At 42.0% G+C, this 26,971-nt stretch overlaps 1 protein-coding gene across 3 annotated transcripts in view; it reads right to left on the bottom strand.

The window, feature by feature from the left end:
* The window catches only part of SEMA5B (semaphorin 5B), a 266,007-nt gene that overhangs the window by 91,270 nt on the left and 147,766 nt on the right, over positions 1-26,971 (bottom strand). For all 3 annotated transcript variants that reach the window (XM_050976873.1, XM_018911345.3, XM_018911347.3), the window contains one exon: positions 12,937-12,982. In XM_050976873.1, the coding sequence (XP_050832830.1) occupies positions 12,937-12,982 (46 nt within the window). The remainder of the gene's footprint in view (positions 1-12,936; positions 12,983-26,971) is intronic.

Here is a 26,971-nt window from a genome sequence, read left to right as displayed (position 1 = left end):
ACTAAACATTTTTTGCATGCCCTCCCCCTCTGCTTATGGACAAATCCTACACAGTTAACTGAGTGCAATTTTGTGCACCTGCATTAAGGGTTCAGCTATGAAACTCAATCTTTCCATATAGGCTTGAAACCAGTAATGCAATCACATGTGACATGCCTGTGTATTACCAGCTTTCTAAAGTGGGGAAGTCTTGCATTCTTTATTCCTCTCCAGGTTGCATCATTGAATATACTTGTTCAGCATTTATTTGTTTGTTTTGAGAAGAAGCTAAAATAAGTTTGAGGAACTGTCCAATTTGGATTTGATTCTTACAACAATTAGGCTAAGATTCAGGAATCAAAATCAGCACTTCCTGCAGTATTAAAGAGACTAATGTACAACTAAGATGACATTTTCACTGTTCTGTGCCTCCTGTTTTTCTTTAGGGAAATCGCATCTATTGCATTGGGGAGTGCTAATACTCTTTCAGATGACAAACACTGCAATATATTCTCATTAAAATTGTGTAAGAGGTTGAACATGGTTTGAGTCTTGCCTTGGCTTGGAAAAAAAAAAGGGCAGTGCACAATTAAACAAATAAATGTGCATGTGATTGATTTTATCCTATCAAAATGCTTTTCTGGTTGTGCACTTATGCTTGGTGTAGTACAATCAAAAGGGAAAAAAAAAGTCACTGGAAATCTTTAATTCAGTGAAAGCTGCATTATTGAGACCAAACGAAAGCTCTGAGACTCCTTTAATGAACCAAGGCCAGTCTTGTGCAAGCCAAAGAGATTGGGAAAGTTTTGCAAGGCAGGCTGAAAACAGAGATCCTTCCTGAACCACAGGAACTTAAGTGAAACCAGACTCTCCCACTTGCTCTTCCTCAATTTAAAGTAATTGTTTTTGAGCTTCAATAAAATGTGTAAAAAATTCTAAACCCTAAACTAAAAAGGAGTCTTTGTACTTTCCCTATTCAGTTCAGCAGATATATGTGAGAATTTCCATTTGTTTTCTAGCATACCTAGAAAAAGATCCAGACCCCGTTCCTAATATGATTTTGACATGAACTGCAGAAGCACATGGACAGCTGCATACTGCTAGGCATTTCTGTTGGAAATTAAAAGGCAATTCTGCCCCAGTGGGCCTAAATCCTAGCACAGAGGTAAAACCCACAATGTGGCTGGAAAAAACAGGCAGAAAGGGGAGATGGACCAGTGAGACAACAGATACCTGCAATCAGGGAGTTCACATGGTGTGCAGGCAAGTGTGGTGTAAGCTTCCCAGGATGGTCTGTTGGCAACACACTTAGATTTTGACCTTTAGACTCTCTTGCTTCTATGGGGTTTGGTGCTCAGCATCAGAAACTGTCAGGAAAAGGCCATTTTTGATAAATCACTAATAACCAAGAATAAGTAGGACCTTCCAGAAATTACCAGGCAGGGCTGGAAGAGAAAGCAATGAAAGGTCCTCAATGTTTCATAAAAGAGATTTCAGTATTTTTTATTGTTCTACAGCTACACTGTGCATTACATCTCGGCTTTCCTCCACCAGTTGCCTAACGCTCTTGATAAGCTAATTACAGCCTTCTGCTTATTTCATGTCAAGCTTAACTCCCAGGCTGAGCCTAGCCTGCAGTTCTGGCATGTATTTTCCTTAATCTAAGACCATCTGTGCTCCATCAGAAAGGAACACTTAAATACAGAGAAAGTGAAGAACCAAAAGTGCAGAATTCCCTGTGTCCTGCCTCCACCTCCTCTCCCCAGCATTTCCAATGAAGTGTGAAGCAACATCCATCCAGTCCTAAATACTCTGGAAGGCTCTGATGCAGCAATACTTTTCAGTGGTCAGTGGGGAAATGACAAGCCAAAAAGCACCTGAATCTCTCAATTTCTTCATATCAAGAGCTTCATAATTCAAATACCACCACATCCCCAGCAACATATGCAGTGATTGAGTCCAGCACTTGTTCAGTGTAAATCGAATACTTGTCTCAAGAAGAACAAGGAGTCAGTTTGGGGGAAAAAAGCAAGAGTTGATTTATCAAGAATCCAAATTATATTTCTCAAGTCTATTTTTTATTGGGAATGCACAACAATTTAAATCAAAACTTAACTGCAGTGTTAGGGACAATGGCTCTCTGTGCCACCACCAAAATTTCAAGTGTTTCTAAGCCCTACTGTCCCCTCACTGCCCAGCCCAGCTGGACACAGCCCCTGCCTGCTGCCACTGCCAAAACCTGACCACTGTGCACAGCACTGATCTGCCCCTCTTCCTCCCAAGGCTGGGAAACAGATGCCTTCAGACTCCCTGCTTGGTCTGTCACAGTTTGCCTTGCTTCTGCCTCCTCTTTTCCAACACCAGACGTCAGCACCTGATGCTGTAGTAAGCTCTGCCAAGCTTCATCTCAACAAGGAATGTATTTGCTCCTTCTCCTGCAAAGATGGCTCTGGTGCAGTGTCTTTTATTCCTTCCTCCCAGATCCTCTGTTCTGTTCTCCAGTATGCACTCTCCTGCCAAACCAGGATTTACTTTTCAATTTCCTTCAGTTTGAGTCCTGCCCTTACATTCCCACTTCCATCTGGGTCTTCCCTCATCTTGCCTCCAGCACATTTGCATTTGACCTCTATGAAGGTCAAAGATTCCATAAATGAGTTTTTAGAATATGTTTTATAATTAAGATGAGGGAATACAAAATGATTCTACAACAGGATTAATGCAGCATACTTCTTTGTGTTTCTTCTTAACTCCTTTCTGGTGGTTTTCAAAGCTTCCACATTTATCTTCTGTTGAAAAAAAAATCTTTTTCTTTTTTTGCCTTGTTATTAAATCCTCAATAACTGATCTCACAGCAAAAGCTACTAAATTTGTAACAATTATATTAGCCACATACATTTTTTTTCTCCTGTCACTGTGTTTACCACTATTATATTTATGAACCATTGATCATTCCTTTCTGCCCCATGCATCAAAATTCTCTCCTCTTAGGCAATTGCAGTTTCTCTCTTAATATTCCCAGGCTAAGTTAGGATTTTTTTTTTTTCATATTCTTAATAAAGCTTAAATCACTTCTCTCTGGACGACCTTGCAGCCTATTCAAATGGCTGCAGCCCTGTTAGCTCCTTTTCCTTACTTACAAGGAAGTAAAAAACTTTATTCTAAAACCTCAAAACCTTGCTTTGTCTTCTGTCTGAAGTGAATAATCAATAATTAGTGTATAGAATTCTTGACAGAACAGTGTTTCTGACGAAAACATATTTTTTATTAACCCTCCCCCACATTCCTTCCAAGCTGTTCTCTTTTTTACACGAATTTGCAGGCTTATTCATATTCTAAGTATTTTTATCTGAAGGGATACATTTGTATAGCATTCTTCCCCTAGCAGACCCCCAACTATTCTATTTTTACATTCAAAGGTTTTCATTCAAAATGTTTAGAAAACAAGTAGTGAAAAAGGGGTCCATTTTAAACACATGGATATGCTGGAATTGCCAAATTGCTTACCTAAAGAGAAGAGATGAAGATAAAAACTGCTTAATACTACATCTACTATGAATCAGAACATGACAATTTTGTAGACTCACAGTTATGGCAAATTTCCTATATTTACAAGTGCATGTAATCACATATAACATTTAGATCCTAAACAAAATGCCACATATTTCAGAGCATGTCAAAAGGACAAAGTGTCGTTATCTCAGCTTCACATCTGGAAAAAGGAAAGCTCAGACTGGGGATAGCTGGAAACCACCTTACCTCTTCACAGCTGCCTGCAAGTGAAGCAGCCAGCCCATGCTATCCAAACTCTTCCTTACAGAGAATGGAGAAAGAGATGTCATTTTTCTGCATGTGCCCTTCCCCTGACTCACCAGTCTTGGTCTCTGCAGTCTCAGATTAGTCTCTTACTTGGTCATGTTAGTGATAAAAATGTAATAGGTAGCTATAACCATGGTCTGGTATCTTCTAGATGAAAGAAGCATTTCAGTGACAGTAGAATAACTTAAGATAATTGTTCCTATTAACTGCTCAAGCTGCAGTGGCAACCAGCAACTCATTTATGCCCCACAGCCACATTCCCTCACCCTCTCCCAGTGGAGTAACCCACCCTTCCTTTCCCATTACCCACCCAGTAGCAGGCAACCCACAGCAGCTATTGCCTGATCTCCTTCAGCTGAAGGTTTGCTGCTGATCCTCCTCCAGCCCTGAAGAAAGGATTCTGAGGATGCAAACTTCCCATCCTTCTTCAGTCAGGGTGGCTGGAGATGCCACAGGCATAGTCAAGGTTGTGCCTGTTTACCCATCTGTCCTCTTAGGGTGAAGGATGGGCTCTCCTTGAGCTCAGCCTGGGAAAGGCAGGTGAAATCTTGGAGCCCAAAGCTCTTTGAGGTTTTCAAAGGATTCAGGGATTCAGCTGCACCTGCCATGCTGAGACAGGATCAATATCCTGTGGGAGTGATGAGCGAACTGTTCCCATCCCAGCTCCCCAGCTCTGGGTGTCTGGTAACAGCTGTGCAGGCCACGTCTGTGACTGCTCCATAGCTCCAATAATCCCCTCCTATTAGTCATTCAGAACTGCTGCGCTTAAAAGAAGCTGTAAAACACACATCAGCTAAGAAAAGCAGGATTACTTACCTAGGGAAAAAATACACACAGTAGTATGAAATGTGTTTACTATAAAATATTCTTTTTCTTTTTTGCAAAGAGTTCAATAGTTGGTTTTAGAGGAAACGTGAGGTCTTTTGTGGGCCCTTGAGAGATGCAAATCAATAAATGGTGATTTTTTTAATGCTCTCATTATAAATGACTGGATGCTAACAGGGTCAAACTTAATCCTGTGCAGAGAGCCAGTGCAAGGGACATGAATCATTTAGATCTCGTTTAAGCTCTGCTTTGAGAACAAAATGTAGATATTCCTCTGTATTCTCAATCTTTAAAAAGTGCCAACCTGCTGGTTTGGGTTTTTTTTTTTTGGGGGGGGGGGTTGTTGTTTTTTCGTTGTTTTTTTTTTTTTTGTTTGTTTGTTTGTTTGTTTTGTTTGTTTTTTGTTTTTTCAGTAATTGTCCCACGTACTCCATTGTTCATCTTGTAAGACGCCCAGGGTGCTCCTTTGTGTTTTCAAGGGCTCCTCTCACCCCTGACTCGGCAGCATGTGCTGCTCAGCTCCCGCGCCAGGGATGGATGGGTCGGGACGCCGCCTCCCAGGCAGGAGGAGCCCTCGGCAGAGCAGGGCAGCCCCAGCGCCGGCCCAGCAGCGTGCGGACCTCTGCCGGGATCCATGGGCAGCTCCCCCGCCACAAACCCGGGCTTGCTGAGCGGGGACACCGCGGGAGGCATCCCCTCGTCCCCAGGACAGGGTGCAGCAGGAGCCGGCTGCGCTGGCGTGTGCAGCTCAATAGGGCACCGCTCCTGCATCGAGCGCTCCCGGCCAAGGGGCGCGTTAAAGGCATCCTGGGCTGGAGCCCGCGCTAAGGATCGTGGCACGGAGCCCTAACCCGGGCAGGAGCGGCTCGGAAATGAGCTCTGTGCCTTGCACTGCGCCAGCCTGCACAGCTAGCGAATAAACCACTGCCGTGCCTAAAAAACATCCCACATACCTAAAGCAATAAGAATTTTAAAAGCACATTTTTGTATAAATCTCATTTTGTATAAATGTTGGCTTAGGTAAGGTGCTGCCTACAACAAGATTTGCCTCTCAGAACATCTGCAGGGTTGGGTTTGCTGACAGCAGCCACAGATGAGTGAGTTTGTCAGAGCAGGGGACAGCCATAAGCCCATAGAGATCCCCCAAAGCCTCCTGGAGCTGCTGGAGTGGGAAGCAGCCCACAGAGAAAAAGGGCTAAACATGCAAACCAAAATATATTTTCCAATGATAAAGAAGCGACATTTGTGTCAGGAAATGAGAAGTCCAAGGAATTTATTTTTCTTTTGATTTTCTTTTTTTTTCTCTTCCCTTTTTAAAGTATGTCTAATGGTCCTGACTGTAAGTTGCAAGAAATAAGAGCATTAGTCTTCATTCCCTACACATAAAATGCCTGACAGGGTTTTATCAAATAAAGAGTCCAATATGCTACTGTTATCAGTAAGTGACTTCAGCAGCTAATTAAATTCTCAGTTTCTAAATCCTGCTCATAATGTCTGCTGACAAAGACCAAAACCCCTGTAGTAATTTTGGCTTCTAGGTGAGGTGAGGCTGGAAAGGAGAGAATGCCAACAAACAAATTACCCAGGGAAGCAGGCTGGCAATCCACAGCTGACATCCATCATGTAAACCTCACTTTACTGTGTGAGCAGTACAGGATAGCTCCCCTCTGGATGCAAATCAGCTCCATGGCCTTCACTGACTCCAGGAGGGCTGCCCTGCTTAAAGTACAAACCCAAACAGGTACAGCTCCTGGACCTTCTCTATAGGGGTGCTATACCCTATGTATACAATCCTCCCATATATGGGTACATATGTAAAAATAGATATGTAAATACATATATATAAGAACTTCCTATACTATGCCTAAATACTCACTTTAGAGAGCAATTAAATTGATCATGACTAGACAGTAGACTCTGAGCCAGTTTAGCAGACCTAGGAATGTGCATATTGAAACATTTTTACTCACTAGAGCACGCCATGTGTTCTTAACTCAGAGAATTCTCAAAAGAAAACTGGTATTTATTTAAAGCTAAACCTGGGCTTAAAAGCTTTCCTGGTTATAAATGGACTCATGAGCTGGGTTCTCTTAGACAGAGGGGATGTTGTGATCAGAAATCACTCAACGCTATGGACTGTGAGAAGAGATTTACCTTCTCTGCTCTCTGAATTTCAGCTGGTGAGTAACATCAGCAGAACTTTGGTTCCCAAGAGCAGATGCTGGAGCACAGAGTAAAGTTCCCTGCAGTGAGGAGCTGGAGAAGTGTGTCCTTGAAGGGTGAGGTGTGGCCTTCAGACATTGTCACCTCCAGTCTGGCTTGCACTATTTTCATCCCTCATCTCTCACTCCACATAGAAATTTCTCTCTTACATAAATCTTGGGAAGGATGACTTGCACCTGAAAGCTGCAATCTAGCACCTGACCAGTCATTTTAAGGAAGGGAATATTCAGGCGATTTTATCTGGGGACCCTAAACCATAAGAATAAATAGCTGAATTTACCAGAAAGTTTTTCCAGCCAATATAAGCTTTATTATGGAATAGCTTTAAACCTCGAGTCTGAGAGTGAGAGGTTTTAGGTGCAGCTTTGGAAGGTGATTTATGAATAGATTTATATGTTAATCTGTTAATAAAAAATGTTTCATACTGATAAAATATGTGACAACCAGGACCCAGCTATGAGCCACATATTAAAGCTGGATCTGCTCTAGTAGAGGTCTTTTGATTATGTTTTTAAATGAGGGAACTGCACTGGCCTGAAAATAAAGAAATAAAAGTTGTAGCTAGAAATATGTGCGGCATAATTCAAACACATATCTGGGAATCTGCAAGAAACAAATAATAAACTGCTTCTGGAAAGTGAAGCTTATTCCTGAACATTTCAAAATAGAGTTCCTGTCAGGCAACTCAATGGCACATAAAGATAGCCAAAGTATTCTTACTCTTTCCCAAAATTACTTCCTAAACTGGATTTTAAATTGGATGATAATCCTCACATTCCAACTAGATTGGAGAAATAAATACCTTCAGCAAAGCTGGGCCAGCCCAGCCCTGGGCTTGTGCTGCAATATCAATGCCTAATTTTCTATGATCTTTGAAAGGGTATTTTGAAAAATAGGAACAGCTCTGGCTCAAGAATGTTTCTACAAGGAAATCTGAAATACAGTACTTTTACCTCTCTTCCACTGGCAAACCCCACTTTATAGAGCACTTTCTAGAGGAGTGCTGCAGCCTTATTTCACATGTTAAACACCAGGCAGACAACCTGGGCAGGTTAACTTTACCTCAGGCATCCATGGGCAGAGCCAGCAGCACGAATTTGGCCCTCCAAGCCTGATCTGCCTATCCAGCAACTCTTGTGGATGGAAGATTTTTCTAACATTTGCAAGTTTTCTCATAAGTGGCAGGCTCTTATGAACATATTGTGAATCCTTAATATTTCTCAGTGAAGTATTTTCACCAGAAAGATTACTTGAGTGACAATTTGTGCTGTAAACTACATTACTCACTGTTCCCTGTTGATTTTGTTTATCATATTTTATTCAACTGTACAGAGAAAAACCAAGTTAAACTCTGCCACCTCTCCTCTCACTTCTATACACTTACAGAACATGTTTCTCATCAGCAGACATAAGTGTGGCACTACTGAGCCCTAAATAAGTAGAAAATAATGCATTTAATGCTTGGTTTGATTCAAAGTGCAAAAGACAAAACCTGTTCCATTTGTTGCTATGTGACATATTGAGGACTGATAGGCAAGTTTTATTATTATTAACTACAGTTTGTTGATACATGCTGTTGATTTACCAGTGATTATGCCACAGAGTTAAAGATCCCTTCAGGGATTAGCAGGGAGGGAAGTGTGTCTTCAGGAGCAGCTGTGCACTTTAAGAGCTTCATCTCTGTAGCAGGGATGTTGCTGCTTCTTCGACCAAGGGAATTAAAACTGGAGTAAAACCATCCTTATCAGAAATGCACAGGGTGGGTGGCTGCAGTTTATTTGCTACAGGACACTATGGAAATGTTTTGTCTCTATTTCAGGTTTGAAAAAATGTTTATTCCAAAACCCCAACAGTATCAGCAAAAAGAAATTTATTTCAGTAAGGTTCAGATCATGACTTAAGAGCTGATACTGCCTCTGTATATTGATAAATTACATTAAGCTTGGTTTTAAGTCTTATGTCACAGTGGGACTGAGAAGTACATCAAGTTTTGCCCTGGTGACTGAGTAGCACTATCCAAAGTGCCCTTGTGAATATAGGGGATCTTATTTAGAAATGTGAAGCCAAATTTCAGAAGCAAATGAAGTTGTGTGTTCTGTAGCATTTTTGTGTTTTGCAGTGGGGTGCCAGTAGATCTGTAATTGTAGACCTGGGTGGTACTGGACAGTGTGGAACTCCACAGGCAATCCTTCCTAATTCAGGTTTATGACTACTGGGAAACCCACACATTCTCTCTGCACTTAATCCATACTTTCATTTTTGTCCTTAGGAAAAATATACTAAATTGTCAACTAAAGCATATTTTGATCTCAAATTTTTTTGTCTTTCTTAGGTGAAATAACTTATGTCTTCCAAATAGTTTTGCAATAGGTGTACTTATTTAGTCTTTCACAGTTTGGTAAAATACAGTACAAACCTTGAAGTATTTTAAATACTTGAAACACTACTAGCCTGACATACCAGCACACAAACTTCACAGGCTGCTTAAAAACTTTTTTATAAGAGGCCTTCCATTAAAAGAAACAACTGAAACCAAAATATTTTATGAAATTCCAACATTTTCTAAATAAAACACTTACCAGATGAGAGTCCAGAAGGACACCTTAGATCCATAGAGAAGGGAATAGGAAAGGAAAAGAAGAGGAAAGGAAAATAAAAGAAGAAGGGAAAGGGGAAGGGGGGAAAGGATGCCCCAAACAAACAAGAACAATTGTTTGAGATGAGAGAAATGCACATGTAAATGTTCTCTTTTGATGCTGCAGAAAATAACTTGACCCAGAGTATTTGCATGCCAATTAACCACATGTCTGTCTCATTCTCCACATTTTAGAAAAATGTCAGAGGCTTGTTTTCATCTAAGTGCAAAAAAACTGGAAGTCTTTGTATCTCAAAAAGGTTACAAAAATAATGTCCTACTCAGTTTAATTGAGAACTAAGAATCCAGATAAAATCACAGTGAGCAGGGGGTAGGCACTGTACTATGATTTATGAAATGCCAGCCAAATAGCCTGCTTTTAACACACACCCCAGAACAGCATTTCTTGCTAAGAAATCCCAATCAGTATTGTGAATTTTAAAAATTTTGCTTAAAGGCTTATGTTTTTAAAATGACTCTTCCACCTACTCTATTAATTACCAACTCCAGTATAAAACTGACTTTTCTATGGCCTCACCATGAAAGCTGCAGATTAGGAGCTAGCCTTGTTTTAGATGCATAAGTTAACCAGCATGCTCTCCAAGTGCACATCATCTATAAAATGTCTAGTAGTGAGAGTTTACAATACATAAAAGACAATAGTTTAAAAACAGACATGAAACAGAGATTTTGTTTAAAAGAGATGCTAAAGATTTAGGGAAGAGTGTCCTTTTTAAAATTGTGCTTTTTGACTGCTGCAAGAATTTGAATGCTACATGCCAAAGTTTCCAATATTAACAGGTGCTTTTAGATACCCCACCTCAAGATGATGATTTTCAGTAATTCTTTAACAAGGTGCTTTCGTTTTGGCAAATAAAAGAGGTAGACAAAACCACAAATGATCCCCAAAATACCTGGGCTATAACTTCCTTATGGATATTGAAGATCAGCCAAAAATGTTTTTCACAAAAGTATTGACCACCACAAAAGTTCTCATGCAACTAAAACTCATTTGGTGAAAAGCTTCACAGGTTTCAAATGAAATTTCTGGAACACATGTCAGAAACAAAGAAAGGAGAAAGAAAAATCTCTGAGAAGTTGGGACGTTTGGTTCTGTGGAGCAGGAAATGAGCTTGTTCTGTTTCAGTTTTTTCCTCCACTCCACCTACTAGTTTTCATGTAAAAGATTAGTGCCTTGGAGAAATAATCTCAGCAGAACCAAAAGAAAATTCTAAGCGAGAAGGAAACATCAACACATGGTAGAGCAGATGAGAGATAAGAAAGAAAAAGAACTGACCCCTTATTATAAAGGGGCCCAAGAGCTGACACATCCCAAAATCAACCTCTCTTCCTTCACTCCCCTGAAATAAAAATCCTTTTATAGGGTAATGCTGTCTTTTTTACACAATTCCTAATCAACAACTTCCCAGTTAATACTAAATTTTGTCTTTTAGTTAACTGCAATTCTAAGACAGTAGCTTCCTATCTAAACCACGTGGCATGCCTCTTTCCCACAGGAACTGTGCAGCCTCAGGATACAGCACAAGAACACTTAGGAAAAAACAGCTTTATACTTCATCGAAGCATGCTTAGAGGGGTACATTGCTCTCACTGCCAGGCTTTGTCCCACAGCCAGCATATCCTGAGGTCCCTCTCCATAGACCCTGCTCCTCATGTTTCTGCCCTCACTTTGTGGAAGTACAAATGCAAGGGAGCAGATATCTGTCAGGACAAACCTGCACTGTGAAGCAAATTTAGCACCACTGGCGGGATGACAATGAGTTTTCATGAGCAGAAATAAATCAGAATACAATCTCGAGATGAAAAACTACCAAAATTCAGGCCTGGAAAGATCCCCACCATATTTTATATACAAGCAAAGAGGAGATACAAAATGTAAATTGACATTGTGATTATTTCTTGAAGTGCACTCTCACCCCTATAGAACTAAATGCAAGTTCCTTGCATTTCTTGTCCCACTTTCAGATCTGACCTTTAAAATGATGCACGGTGAAGGGGAAGGTGGTGCCTTTAAAAAGCATCATGAGCTTTATGGAGTCAAGCCAAGCAGCTACTTAGGCAACCATTAGGTTGGGAAACAATCACTTCCATCATTCCCAACACGTGTGTCAACATAATTCCATGCTCTCTTTGTCATGCAAAAAGTCTTGGCAAAGTAACCGGATACACCCAGAAAGCAGGAGCGAACTAAGCTCATTATGTTAACCGGAGATCCCACAGCAGCCTCCAGTGCCATAGAAGGAGACTTCCCATGTTTTGCAGTGTAGAAAAGGAAACTCACTGCACTGAAGAGGGCCAAGCCTGGCTTCAGAAACGTGTGAGGGAGATTCACAATTGGGTTTTGTGGAAGGGGATCCCTGACAAGCAGCAGAGGCTGTGTCAGGCAGTGTGGTAACAGGCCTTGCAGAAGGTATGACACCTCTCATGACTATGAACTTCTCTCTCCTGTGTGCTCACTGGAAAGCTTCCAGCCATGCTAATACAGCTCTGCAAAAGAGAAGGCACTGCCAAATGGGAGTAGCAGCTTCTCTAACTCTTTATTGTTGTCATTGGTAACTCTGGACTTTGTTTTCCTTTTAAAGGAAGATTCAATGCATTTTACAACCATTAAACATCTTTTCTTCTCTCCAGCTATACTTGTAACTCTTACAAACAGCAAAAGGCTTGTGCACATCAGAATGGCTGGCAATACTATTCTAATGGCTTCTTTGTGTGGTCAGGTACAGGAGCAAGATGGTAAGTATCCCAGAGCATAAGTGTTAATTTATTTAAAGATAAGCAGCTGGTGTTTTAACTAACAATTTTTGTTGTATCCTTCAATTCCAGATTCAGTGCAGTGAGAGTAAAGTCCTAAAAATGCTGGATATTTTCAAGTGTTTTCAAACTTCAGCTGCTTTACCTTGGTAAAGGCAATGGTAACACACATTTTTTCAACCCCTTTTGCCTCTTGAATGCTTGCAAGTCCAATCATGGTTTTAGTAATGCATTAAGCAAAACACAGCTCCTCAACAATCCATGTTCACAAAGGCCTGCAAGGGCTAAAATGAAGATGGATGAGAACAGTAAAACCTTCTCAAGCATGTTACTGACATCTCTAAAGAAAGCCAAGGATTTCTACTGATTGTTCTGTTTAAGCCTGTATCAGTCACACTACATGCTTTCTTCCTTAAGATGCCAAATTTTTGGCAGATGCCATTACCACCCAAATACTTGAGAATCAAAACCAGACGGCACCATCCAAGTGGGCAAGTGTAGCAGAACCTTCCCCCAGTATTATCACTGGAGTGGGAATAAGCATTTGGTTCTGACTCTGTCTTCTCCCTGGTGCACCACTTTGGGCAAATTTACACTATATAGGCTTCTGAAAATGTACATCAAATATTACAGAACTTTCATTAACAAGTCAAATAAAATAAGAGAGTAAAAAGTGAACATACCTGAATAAGAGAAACGTTGTGTAGACTAAGTCTGAAGAGGTAGTTCCTGCATGAACAAGCAGAAAAATTACAAACTATTAGGCTACCAAGGAAGGAAGGGAAAAATTATTCAAGCAAGTAAGAGTTTTTGGTCATTCATGTCTACAAATAAAAGGTTTTCCTGGACTCCTCTCCACAGAATACCAAAAAGCAGTTATATGCCTGTTCACAGACTTGTTCATCAGTATTTAAATGAACCTGGTTACAAAGTTCTGAGCAGGTCCTAGCATTAAATATTCCAGAATCCATACTAAAAAAACACAATGAAATCCCAGCTACAAAGGGCCATTTGCAAACTCTCAGCAGGCTTCAGTTGAGGTCCATATGGGCTGCAGTCATGTTTCTCACTGAACTCTGAGAAAACTGGGATTGGACAGAAGCCAGCTGGAGCAGAGCTGACTTCCTACTATGCTCCCCCAAGCCTGTTCTTGTGGGAATTCCCATTCAGGACTTCGTGGAAGAGAAGAGAGCAGTACTTCTCAGTGGAATCTCTCTGCACAGAAAATCAGCAGGGAAATCAAGGCAGTGACTGCAGATATTCCCAATCCTCCTGTCATTGTCTCTTCACAGGCAAAGCAAGGGAATTCCTGACAGAAGTCACTGTAGCATGAGTTACCACATATCAGCTGAGCTCCTGTCACCCTTCTGAATGTTCATATTCTATCACAAATAGGAGGCAACATATTTGCATAAACATCTATAGATAAGGCTTAGTTAACAGGGTTTATCTCACATTTTTGCTTGCTAAGACAATGCAGTTACCAGGAATCAGCTGACATATTAAGCCATACGGACTGGATTGTGTGCTTGAGGCTTTTGGCCACATCTAACTTCATATTTTTGAATACCATCTGTCACAAGGTCTAAAGAGCTGTAATCCTTTTCCAACATCACTGACACCACAATTTTCCAGAGAACACACTTTTATGTCATACAAGGTGAATTGAACCATACTTCTGGAAGTAGCTCTGTTTAAGTGGTAGAAAGTGCAGCTTTGATGATATAGGTTCATCTGCTCTAGAAATGCCAGTATACAGACATTCCCCTTCCCCTACCTAGTGAAAATGCAAGTTTCAGACCTAGGTCAGTTAGCCCAGAGGAAAGAGCCTATAGTGATGAAAAGGTCCTAAAAGGACCTAAGAAGGTCCTAAAAACTCTTCTGAAGAGCCTTCTGTAGGGTCAGTACAGCAGCACACCCTGACCAGGCTAAATAAAGAATTCAAACTTTGATAGTGAGAGATTCATATTGGGTCACCATGACCACAACAAGGCTTGAGCAATTTCTCCTTCTTCTGTTATGTATCACTTGTGTACCATCTCAGCCATAAGTATGAGTTGCCTGTGTACTTGTTCCAGTTCTATAAATAAATCAGAAGCTCTCAAACATTGCTGACTGTTAATAAAGAAGGATGGGGACAAGGATGATGGGGAACTTGGGAAGTTGAACTTTTGACAGCAAATCTTCTGACTTGCTCTTGACTTGCACCATTGTATTCTGTACTGGAACTCGTTACCCAGAGAAGAATGAGACCCAATAGCAGTGTCTGAAGAAAGTGTATCAGTGATTATTATACCTCCTATAAGTACACAGAGAAGTATACAGACACAGAGGAAATCTCCATCCTTTCTCCTAGTTCTGTCACTGAAGATCCAGCAGTTCTTTTGTACAGTCTGAAACTCTATTCTGTCTCAAAAGGTTGCATACTTCCCCCCCAAAAAAATGTTAACTCTTTAGCATCAGCATCAGACTTAGATAAAGGTGCATGCAGCAGACCAGAAGCACTAAGCTACAGACAGCTAAAATTTCAAAATGAAGCTAAATTCTCATCTAGTGACAGATCTGACCACTCCTTTGGAACACTACATACCTACTCACACCAAAATATTAATGCAACTCCAGGACATGAGATATCATGGAATAAGCCTTCTGCTGGGAAAGGCTTCCAATCTTACAATACCCTCAGGAAAAAAGTTCTCATAACTAGGGACTTGAAGTTTCTCTCCTGTTGTTAAGCATGCTATTTAAATGCATTGATTTTGGAAGTCTTATAATGCAGATTTCAGCTCCTTGTTCTAGGCTTGCAAAAAGCTGGACAGTTTGACTAGGTAATAAGTTTTAATATTAGGGGTTTTTTTTCTTCCCTGAAAGCACTGCAGAGCAAATTCAACCAAAATATCTTTAATGAAAGAGACATATCCAAAGGACACAATTTTCATTCCACTCAGCCAAAACAGATGCAGCCAGGGATAGTGTCCATTTCAATCAAGCCAGTCTGTTCTCTCAGTGACTGCTGTGTAGCACCTGGACAAAGCCACTCGGGTGGCTGAGACCTGAACCAGGCAGGAACATAGTGCTAATGTGAACAGCACAATGATCTTCCAAAAGCTTTATACTAACCTTAGCACTCTTAAGTCTGACCTTGGGGCTTTCTTACTGAAAGAAGGGCTTCCCCATGTTTTTTATCAGCCTCCCTCACCTGGTGTCTGTACAGGCACTGGTAGTTTCTTTTTGTTTGTTTGATCCTTCTCACATCTTATCAGCAGCAGTATAAACACCTGTAGGCAAACCAGGCTATCAGACACCTCCTGACTCCAGCTGACCTGCCCAGCTAGAACTGACTAATCCTTAACTAATAGCATGCTCTTTTAACCATACTTGTTCTTTAAAGCTGTACCAGGAGTAAAATGCCAAAGGAAAACATCTGCAGAATCAGACACTGCCATTTTTATGAATTGCATTTTAACTGCAATTTCAGCCCAAGAATGAGCAAGATCTCTGAATGACAGGCATGGTTTAGTGTAGCTAGAATTGCCCCATTTGTGTCCTTTTTTTCTGCTTGTGTTTGAAGTTAGGTCTGTTTAATACTTTGCTGAACTATAATTTAGAGCAGCTGAAGGAGTATGATTAAGAAGTATGTAAGAACACTGAGATCTCCACATGAATGCATGAGGTACCTTCTTGGGATTTTTTTCCTTTTTCTTTCCTTCCCATCTTCTCTTGTAAGTGAATGCTGGTTTATTCCTTTCTCTCCTAAACTGAACCCACTGGACTAGGCCAGAAGAGCAATTGCCTGGTGCAGCCTCCTGCTTCTCTATGAAAAGCTGGTGCATAAATTTGGAGGGATAGGACAACCTTCTTAATTGCTGTCCTAAAAAGTCACACAACTTCACAGTATTAAACCCAAGCTTTGTCTTACCCCCAATTTGGCTGCATTTCAGCCATCTCCAGAGCAAGTGACTACACTCCTCTGAGTACTGTGGGGCAAATGACATTATGCCTCAAACTACTAATTATTATTACAACTAACCTTATTTTTCATAAACATCAGTGCCTTTCTGAAAATGCCCATTGTTAAACAGTAATGCCCTGAAGTTTCAGGCAAGGATGTGGTTTTGTGGCACTAAGACACAGAGTGGGTTGATGATGGATCCTATGAAGATTGATTCCCAGCCAATGCCTGTTCAAACAACCTGAGGGCAGATCCTCTCTCTCACCTCTGATTGCAGTGGGTTACTATTCCCCAGCTCAGATATACAAAGTTAGCTTCTGTGAAGTCTGTCCTGCTCAATTAAACCTAGGCTTAAAGAATTTGCCACCTGGATATATGGAGAAGAGAGAAAAAGATACATCACTGTCATTTAAATTCAAAGCACAGATTGAGCAGTTTAGCCAACATCACAGAAAATATCTGCAGCACAACCAGGAGAAGATCTCCTGGACCATTAGTTTATACCCTAGTTAGGAGAATAACTCACACCCAAAGTTGGGGCACAGCATGTAAACCTGTGCTGAAGTGGCATTTACACTCATGAGTAGAGGTTCAATTACTTTCTTAACTGGGAGCTCTATCCTGTGTGCATATAAACAGAGACAAGCTGCAGCAGAAATCCTTTAAATGAAAGTATTTGTTAATTGGCTTCATAATTTGTATTTGGCTGCTTGTAAAATGATTAAGTGCTCACTGTGTCTGGTACCACAAAACACACATACCAGTGCAGCAAGAGAGCAGCTGAGATGTGATTCAGGAAAGGGTGTGGAAGAATATACCCACTTAAATCTGTTTGCCATGACAGTTCCAAGTAAAATCTGCTTATTAAGGATTTATTTCATGTAGCCAGTAGCACCTTGGGTGAACTTTGTAACATGGTACCCATGCACTTGTTCACACACTGCCTGGCCTTGAAACAATTTCCTTTGAAGGCAGAGCACTTTGGCTATGATACCACTGAGCAATAGAAATACAGGACAAATTTAAGCCTTTCTATTGGGAAGTCACATAATAAGAGTGCCTGAACAGCAACAGAGACCCTTCGTTTTAGGAGCTCTGAAACCTTAAGCATTGCAGCCTGCTGCAGTCATTCAGGCCTCCTTCTCAGTGCCTCTTTTCAGGCACCACATCTGTCAGCACTGAGCACATGTCAGCACTGTACTGGCTGATTAAAAGGTGCTTCCTCCTAATTAAGAGAGAGCAACTTTTCAGTTCTGCTGTGGTAGATCAAGAGGAACGTCCCTGCAGTTGATGGACTGATCATTTATAAATAAAAGGCTATCCTATCTTCAGATTTTTTTGCTATTTAAACGAGTGAGGCTTGTTCACACTTTCTAACTCCTCACACACCAAGTAGGTAAGAAAACCACTATATTTCAGAATAACCCCTGCTATCAAATTTGGAGCCATGACAGCCCACATGCTGACCACCAGCAGAACCTCTCAGGACTTGGACATGCCCACAGAAACCAACAAAATGATGCCTTAACTCAGCTGGTCTCCGTCACTACGTTACATCTGCTCATTTGTTGCTACTTCCCTCCACCTTATAGTAAGTTTGAGAAGTTCCCCCTTCCTCCTTACAGGGTAGGCTGTCTTAAGCTCCCTCTCTTTCTAGGCAATTACTCTGTAAGTAGAAACAGAGCCAACAGAAGCTGATAATAATGTTTGATCATGCATAGAAATTACACATTGAGAGAATGCTGTGGTTTAACCCCAGCCAGCAACGAAGTACCATGCAACCACTCACTCACTCCCACCCTCCTCAGTGGGACTGGGAGGAGAATTGGGAAAAGGTAAAACCTACAGCCTGAGATAAGAACTATTTAATAATTGAAACAAAGACAATTGTTGTTGGTGTTGTTGTTCTTACAACAATAATAATGATGAGAAAGAGGAATAAAGCCCCAGAAGCACAGGTGCTGCACAATACGATTGCTCACTCTACCCTGCCCAATGCCCAGCCCACCCCCCAGCAGCAACTGGCCCCTCCTGGCCAACTGCCCCAGTTAATGTACTCAAGCATGATGTTCCAGGGTATGGGATATCCTTCTGGCTAGTCCAGGCCAGCTATCCTGGCCACCTTCCTGGCTTCTTGTGCATCTGCTCCCTGGCAGAGCATGGGAAACTGGAAAGTCCTTGACTTAGCATAAGCACTACTTAGCAAAAACTAAAACATCAATGTCTTACCAACCTTATTCTTATACTGAATCCAAACCATAGCCCTGTACCAGCTATGAAGAAAAAAATTAACTCTACTCCAACCAAAACCAGGACAGAGAAAGTTGAAGAGAACTGAGAGAAGAGTTACTGACCCTTTTGGGGACTAATATTGCACTGCTCCCGTCATGCAACAGAGCCAGGGTGAGGAACTGGAGCCTCAGATAGGCTCATGGTACTCTGGGAAGTGGTGTTTTTTGTGAAATTAAAATAAAATAAAATAAAATAAAATAATACACTATTTCAGTAGAGAAATGCTCCCTAATGTCCAGTCAGAACCTTCTCTGTCACTCTTTCAAACCATCCCAGTGCCTCCTATTACTGGATGCCAGGAAGAAGAGAGCTGCATTTCCCTCTCACTTCCCCTCCTCAGGGTGGCATTGCTGCAGTCAGGGTCCAGGTCTGCAAGAGGGTCTCACAACTGTCACAGAGTAGATAATAAGAAAAACAATTAACAGAATGGGGTCCTTTGGGTGATATGAAACAAGACACAGAATTATGCATATGACAACTAATGCTCCCTTCTGGCACTCCTGGAAGCCACGTGCTGGGGCTGAGCCTCGGGCTGGGAGCCAGCAGCTCCTGTCAGCTCTTCCTATCTTTGCTCCTGGAGGCCTTAGATATACTTTGTACTTCCACACTACATGACAAACACAGCTTAGTCATGCTTCACGACTCCCAAGGAGCTGGTTAGTATCATTGCCCCTCTTACACTAATGGAGAAAATGAGCCAGAGAAAGGTTAAATGACCTTCTCCAAAGCACACAGCAAGGCAGTGATGGAATCGAGATCAGACCCCAGGGCTCCTGGCTACCAAATCTCATGCTAGATTAACACACAGTGCCTGCATGCAGGTCCAGCTGTGGCTGAACTTTTCAGATGGTTATCCACATTTTGGAACTAGCCAACCATACCAAGAAACCCAGCTCCTGAAGGATGATTCTTTGCTTTCAGAAGGAGTTAATTACATGCCTGGCCCAGAGTGTGATGAGACAATCTGTTTGCAGATGTTACCCCAGTGGTTCATTTGAAGCTCCTGGCAAACACTTGCTGGAGAAAAGTGGAGGACCAGCAGCTACCCTACAAGCTGGATCCTTATTCACCAGTAATTTTGTTTCTATTGAAGAAAAACTTGTCCAATACATCATTCTTCCGAAAAATCAATAGATGTACAACAGAGAACCATACTAAATGGCAGACAGTAATATGATGCAGTTGCTGTATGAAGCATTGCTTTTCCCAATGCAACTTTTCTCGGTTATAAATTCAGCTGGAGCTAGAGAAACAACCTCTTAGAAGAGGATCCTTATGCAGGCAGCATATCATTTGTATTAAACAGCTTCCAAATCAAGCCAGGGGCTCAGCTACAGTTTCTGTGTTGCACTGAAGCCCAGTTAGTACTTCTCTGTGGAAACAAGAATGAAATTCCTCTATATTGCATTCAGTGGAGAACTACCATCAGCTTTAATGGCACAGGGCACATGGCACAGCTAGGCTCCTCTAGATGCTGTATATTCAGGGCCAACTCTAGGAAGAGTCAAAAGAGGCAGACACAGCTGCAGAGCAGGCAGGACAACAGCAAAGCTGAGGCACACTTGGGCTATGCCAATATGCAGAAATCTAGATAGATGGATGCTGCTGGGGAAGGGAGAAGCAGTAAGGGGATTGGCCTTTGGATTCACAGCCTTGTCCCCTCTTCCATCAGCTTGCAAAGGGAACAGCAAGCTGGTTCTGATGTCGCTGGTCCTTCTCTTTCCCCAGGGCAGGAATGACAAAGCCTCATTTCAAAGTTATTCCATATTCTTGGGGATTGTAGTATTTGCTATGTTCCTGAGACACTTCAGGAACATAGCAAATACTACAAAGAATGGGGATTTGCATGTTTTTTGTAATATTGTTAGAATATATTTATCAAATGAGGGTCAATTTCCTTTTTTTGTTTTGTTTTGCCATATTTTCTTCCCTCTTTTTCACTAGATGAGTTTCTTTAGGACCTCAGAGAGCTGAGACAAATTTTCAAAGTGCATGTGTGGGTTTGTTCTTATTTTTCTGGAAGAGTGACTCCATCTCTCAGACCATCACATATTATCCCACATGCCACCTCAAGTCTTTTTTGACGTGTGGCTGACAGCTCCTCTCTTCCTCTCTCATCCAGCTGCAGTCAGAGAGCACTTACAGCACCTTGATATGGTCCCAAGACACACAGAGACCTTTGCTCTCCTATTTGCCCATCACTTCAGTAAGTCACAACATAAAATTCCTTTTCTTCTGATGCACTGACCATTGTTCAAATCTCCCCTGGCAGCCTCCCCCACCTGGCTACTTAGGCTGATAAACATCCTCAGTTCTCTGGATGTATTCAACATGACTTGTATGTAAATACTGATAGACTTGGCTGGTGAGATGAAGCTATTGCCCAACAATCCCTTCTCTTTGCTGGGTTTTTATACCTTTGCAGTGGCACAGAACAGTAGGCTTAGCACCTAAACATCTGGATATAAAGTGGCATGCAAACCACTGTAGTGAGCTGTGCCATATAAAACTGACATAGCTCTACCTTAACCAGAGCATGAGAAAGTATTCTCAGCAATGCAGAGGAAAATTGCTCTGCAGCCCCATTCTGTGGTGCTGTAAAGCACATTCTGTCCAAGTCTCCAAGGCTTTTGCCAAAGTATCCTGACCTTGTGTTTGCACCCATCCCATTCTCAGAAACACAATCTTCAAACTTAATTATTCTCAGTGTGTTACTAAAGCCAGTGAGCCTCTCATGGGTGGCTGCTTTCGTGATAGGGTATCACCAATTTTCATTTTATCTGGAATATGAGATATTTTTCTAGTGAGGCCTGCAATTTGCTGTGTAAAGATGCTTCCTATCAGCCTGTGCTGCATGAAGATTGCCTTTCACACAGCACTGGCTGTGCAGGCACTGGCTGTGAAAGTGCTCAGCCCCACAGCAATGCTGAGGTCACTTGCAGAGAGGTGGGAGGTGCTGCCTTGCAGGCAATTTGAAGGACCAGCTGTTTTCCCTGCTGACAAAGATGACAGAGCAGAGACTGCCACTGCCTCGCCCTCTTCTCCATGTACAATATTAATGTGCAAAACTGCCCCTTTGCCCTCCTACAGCTGCAGCTGCTTCTGCACATTGATCCCTTCCAACAATCTGACAGTGTTGCAGTAGAGCATTTTATTTTATTTATTTACTTTGAGTTAACTAAAATTCATGTTCTTTGCTTGAAAATATGCACAAATTTTAACTAAGAAAAAACCAAAAAACACTTTGAACAAAATTTGGGCCAGGCTTTAAACCTCCCAGAATCCCATAATTACAAAAACTGTTCTTCATCCTTTCCACACCTTTTCCCCTCCTCCCCAAGGGATATAAGTCAGGAACAACACAGATTTAGGGTATGCCAAATTCACACTGGTTGCAGAGGAAAGCAAACCCTATAGGTAAAAAAAAGACACCCCAGTGAGGCTTCACCCTCCACAATTTATACAAGGGCTGAGCTGACCTCACCTGGCAGAGTATCAGAGAGGAAAATCTCCCTTTGAACTATCCCAGGCTCAACCAAGGAGGTTAAAACCTGCACTTTAAATCACACTTTTGTTCCCTTTGTAAAGAAAGTGTGCACCCCAATTATGGATTTAACTAGCTGCAGTGTCTAATGACAGCTTTCTCACCTTCACCACATTCTTTACGTCACAGGTCAGGCAATGTCATAAAAAAAAAAGTGGTCCTTTGAAAGTTTCTGTTAATTTCAGAGACTGATTTGGGGTTTTCCCCCCCTCACATCAGCATGTTATCTGCCCCTCTCCAGTCTATGATACAAGGATGCAACTTTAATTAGAGCATTCTTTTGTCTGAAAGGAAAAATCACAGTGAGAAGGAAGGCATTTGTTTCTCTCCACTTCTGTGCACTAGTGCTTTCAGCTGCCCACCTATAATCTGGATATAATAAAAAAAATTATCATGCTTTTTACTTGCTCATGTCCTCATTAATACCTCTACTGGCAAGGTAATTTCTCAGCTCAGTGTGACTTAGCAGGGGGTAAAGCTGGCATAAGACTGTGCAAAAAGAGTGCAAAGCCACCAGAAATGGTTCAGTCCATTTGTTTCAGAAAAGTACTGAGAAAAATCCTGTAGTCAGATGCTAACAGGGACAAATGGCACACCACTCCTGGCTGTTTCAGGGCAAGCCTGTGGATAACTGTTGGCTGTGCCCTGTGGTTGTGCCCAGTGCTGAATGGTTGCATTAGAGTCTCTCTGTGCTATATGAGACTTGACTTTTCTGGCCATGCTGAAGCCACACTTTCCCAGTGTAAGCGCATGGGACTCACATGAACATTTTGCATCTTCTTTGGAGAAGCAAGGTTGAGAGCAAGTGCTTAAAATACCGATGAAAGAGTAAGGGGTCAAAATTGCACCTCTGCCATGGATCTTCTGAGCCCAGAGAACTTTGGTTCTGTCCACATCAGTCAAGCACAGGCTGAGGTTGTGCAGACCTTGACTGGTATCTTCAGAAAGTGCAGTCTCACTGCAGGAGTAGCTGTGTTAGGTGCTGTACTGTGCTACATATTCATGTGTCATAATATCACAGCCTTTTCACAGGGCAAGGCAGCTCTTAATCCCTCTTGGCCTTGGATTCCCATCTACAGTGTGAAATTATTAGTGCCTTCTTGCCTCACTGAAGCCCTGTGAGAACAAATGTTGGTGAGGGCCCCTGATCGTTTAGCAATAGAAAGTATTGCTGACAGATTTTATACTCTGTGGATCTGTGGAACTACTCAGACCCAGCTGCTGGCACTGAATTTCCTGGTTTGCAAAATATTTTTTGCCTAGACATTATCTATGGAGACTTAAGGCTTTAGTGGCAGCCCAGATGTGGACAGGATTGAATGTGCCTAAGGGTAAGAGTGATATTTTCTGACAGGCACAGGTTTTGAGCATTTTACTGCAGTGCTCTGGAGCATTCTGCCAAACAGGCAGGAAAGAGCCTGTATTTGGCCACAAATCTGCATGTAACCTGGTACCTGACAGACTAATCAATCATACACCAGAGATTTTCAATAAACTCAGGGTGCCAAACCTTCTGGCTGAGGGTCCTAGAATATAGTTACAATTTGCCATATTTCTGCAAGCTGCAACATGAAGGAACTCTTTTGGGACATCAGTCATTCTACACAGCCTTCAGCTCCTAAGCCTGCATGATCCAGACCTTTTTTGATACTTTTATACAGCCAGAAGCATAATAGTAAGAAAAGGGTGTGCCCAGGCTGCTTCTCCTAAAACAATGCTTGAAAATTCATACAGCACCTTCCCTGCTCCCCAGACCAGCCATATTGATGCTCCCTCCCTGGACAGCTTTAGTGGGGCCCTGAAAACCTGATCTAGTGGGTGCCATATTTGTCCATGGTGGGAAGGCTGGAACTAGATGATCTTTAGGATCCCTATTAACCCAGGCCTTTCTATGACTCTGTGCTATCTCCTCCCTTGCACCTATCTACTTGGCAGTAACAGGCACATTCAGATCATTCTAAACCAAGTATGAAAATCACTTCTGTCCAGCATCAAGATTTGCATCATCTGCAGCTAAGTAGTTTTACATTTATTGCTGAGAAGTCTGGCAGTCCATAATGGCATGCACTTTACCTGCCACTTCTGAGTCCCTGATGCAGCTTTTGCTCCCTCCTCTCTACCTCTGGGCTCTTGTTGGTAACAGCAAGTTGTGACAAGGGCTCCCGAGCTGCACCTCCCTGTGTGACAGCCTAAGGGATGATCCTCCCCCATCTCCTGATGGAGCTGACAGCCCTCTTGGCAGGCAGAACTGTGAGGGCTTCTGGCCATGATGCTTTCTGGCTGGTTTTCTTTAGTAATACCTCTACTCGCTGTGAATGACTGACCCTTGTAGCCCTGCCTCTCTCATCCGCAGCCCCATCAGGCTACCCCTGAGCTCACACCCCTGTAGTTTCCTTCTGGGAAAAGTCAAATATTTCCCTTAGGACTTCTCAGCCACTCTCTGTACAGTCGTTTGTTTGGGTGCCACCCTCCTGTTGTCCAAGCTGTTTCCCTTCAGCTTGCTGTTGTGCCAGATTGTCACACGGTGTCTCAACCACCCTCCTTCACACCTTTTATGTTGTCCTCACCAGGGAGCCCTTGTGAAGTATGATTTTTGGCCTGCTTCCAAGCAGGGTCTTTCACTTCTTTACTGGCTTCTGTCTGTGCCCAGCCAGCAATGAGACAGTCTCAAGGAGTAAGACTCCTTGAGGAGGTGGAATGTCACAGCTATACTATGTCTCTCCTCCACAAAACTCACACTCCCTGGGGCCTGGGCACCCTGCCTACAGCACAGGTGACACAGCAGAGCACTGCTTCTCCAACAGACAGGTGAAATCACTGTGACCGTATTTTCAACTTTTTTCTCACCAATAATGAGGTCTAGATTATAGTTTTTCCTCCCATTAAAGTAAGCTCAAATGGCGATCACTTGTGCACAAGGGCTGAAAAAAGCAGCAAATATTTCAAAACAATCACTCATTCACAGAAGAAAAACAGTACATTAAAACACTAACACTATATCCAAAACAAAAACAAAACATGCGAACTGTGAGTCAAAATGAAGGTTATGAATTTTTGAAATGTGTGTTTTTATACTTAATGAAATGTGACTCATAATATGGGTAGTGTAGATTTACAATGTTCTAACTATTCATATCCTTTCTCTCAAGCATTTGGATTTTACAAATGATGTGACAAGTAAATACGTTGCTTAGAAACCATGGTGGGCTTTTGAAACTAATTCTTTTGTTTCTGGGTTTTTAACTTGGCAGGTGTTTGGTGCAGTGGAGTTATCAAACTCCTCTGGTTTACTTTCAGACAGCACCAGTCATTTAAGTAGGGCTCTTAGATAAGGATAAAGCTTAAAAATCCAAGTCTCATGTTATTCCAGCTCCCTGTCTGTATGGCATGCCCTCAATACCTCTTACAGCTTCACTCATGCTGAGTCCAATTCCTGAAACCAAAAACTCTTGTGATCCCCTGGGTTTTCTAGGAAGCATTTTCTATGAAGCTTTGAAACACAGGACAAACCAAGCCAAAGAGATGCTGTGGTGAGGTCATACTGCTTTTAAATAGAGACAGACAGAAGCAGTCTGAAATAATTTATAACTCTATCATCTAAGAGAATGATGTTAACCAGGAAATTGAGAAGTGGGAGTACTTATAAACGCCACCCTGATCCCAAACTCCTTCCACAACCCCAGAATAGCTGGCATTACTACTAATATGATCTACAGCAGCACATTTAAACATGGTTAACATTTAAATTTAAGTTTCATAAATTACACCCTGCAAAAGATAGATAGAGACAGCTCCTATCTCTTTGAGGTATTGTTTCATTTGCAAATTCAAGCAGATGGTGCACGAGCAACTAATGACTCAAAAAATCACCCCTAAAAATAGTCCAGAACAAGGTGTGGATTTATCAGGGAAGGAGGGAACAGAAAAGGCTTTACTTCCCCTTCCCATTTCTCAGACACAGCTCCAGCAGGAGGTCAGCACACCCGGAGCCATGATGCAGCAGGGATCCCATCCACACCCCATTTTCAAGAATCTCTCCCCGTCACCTTCCACAGGGTGGAGCTGAGATGAGGAAATGTGTTCAGCACTCCCCACTTTCTCCACACAAAGCATGTGTATCCAACCAAAAAAACCACCCTGGGAAATGACATCTTCATTAAATGTACCCTGCACTGCTCAGTGCAGCTGTGCAGCATCGCTGAAACTTTCAGTCTCCCAGTCAGGTGGGTAGTGCTTCATGAAAACTGACTTTTCCAAGCAAATTCTATAAATAATTGTCACAGCTTCCTCATGAGGCCATACCCTGCAATATAGTGTACCTCCACCGGGAAGCCAGCTTTGCTGTCACTCCCCTGTTTGTGATGATGTTGTACCCCTGTCTAACCACGCTCGTACAGGCTCTCAGGGAGGCAGAGAGTCCCTTCAGGACGTGCTGTGGGGTTTGGGGAGGGGTAAGGGAAACCTGCTGTGCAGCCCAATTATGTAAACCACAAATTCCTCAGAGCACCCTGCCTGAGCAATGCCTGGCAGAAGGCACTGTTCACAGCCATCCCCAAAGCAAAGCTGTTCTGAAGTAATAAATATTAATAATTTCTGGTTAAAGATCCCTGCACAAGTAAAGCATCAGCTTGAAAAGTAAAATGTTTCTGTATGAAAAGCAGGAGGGCCTCTGGCAATTTGAACAGCTACAGGAAGGTAAGTGTTATTATTTACTGCACACATACCAGCAGAAAATATTTATTAAATCACATTTCACTTGTTTCTGTGAAGCATAAAACTCTCCTCCTGCTACATATCTTACTCTTTTCTATTGCTCATACCATGAGTTCTTCCACATGTGTTCCTCATGTCCCTGTCCTCTACTGCTGAATACACTGGGAAGAAAGCACTCTCTCTCCATTTTTGTTAAGAGCAGATCTGATACCACAAT

Source organism: Serinus canaria, chromosome 7, assembly GCF_022539315.1.
Source record: "Serinus canaria isolate serCan28SL12 chromosome 7, serCan2020, whole genome shotgun sequence".
Taxonomy (NCBI): Eukaryota; Metazoa; Chordata; class Aves; order Passeriformes; family Fringillidae; genus Serinus; species Serinus canaria.
The sequence above is the reverse complement of the archived record's forward strand: the minus strand, read 5'-3'. Positions and strand labels throughout refer to the sequence as shown.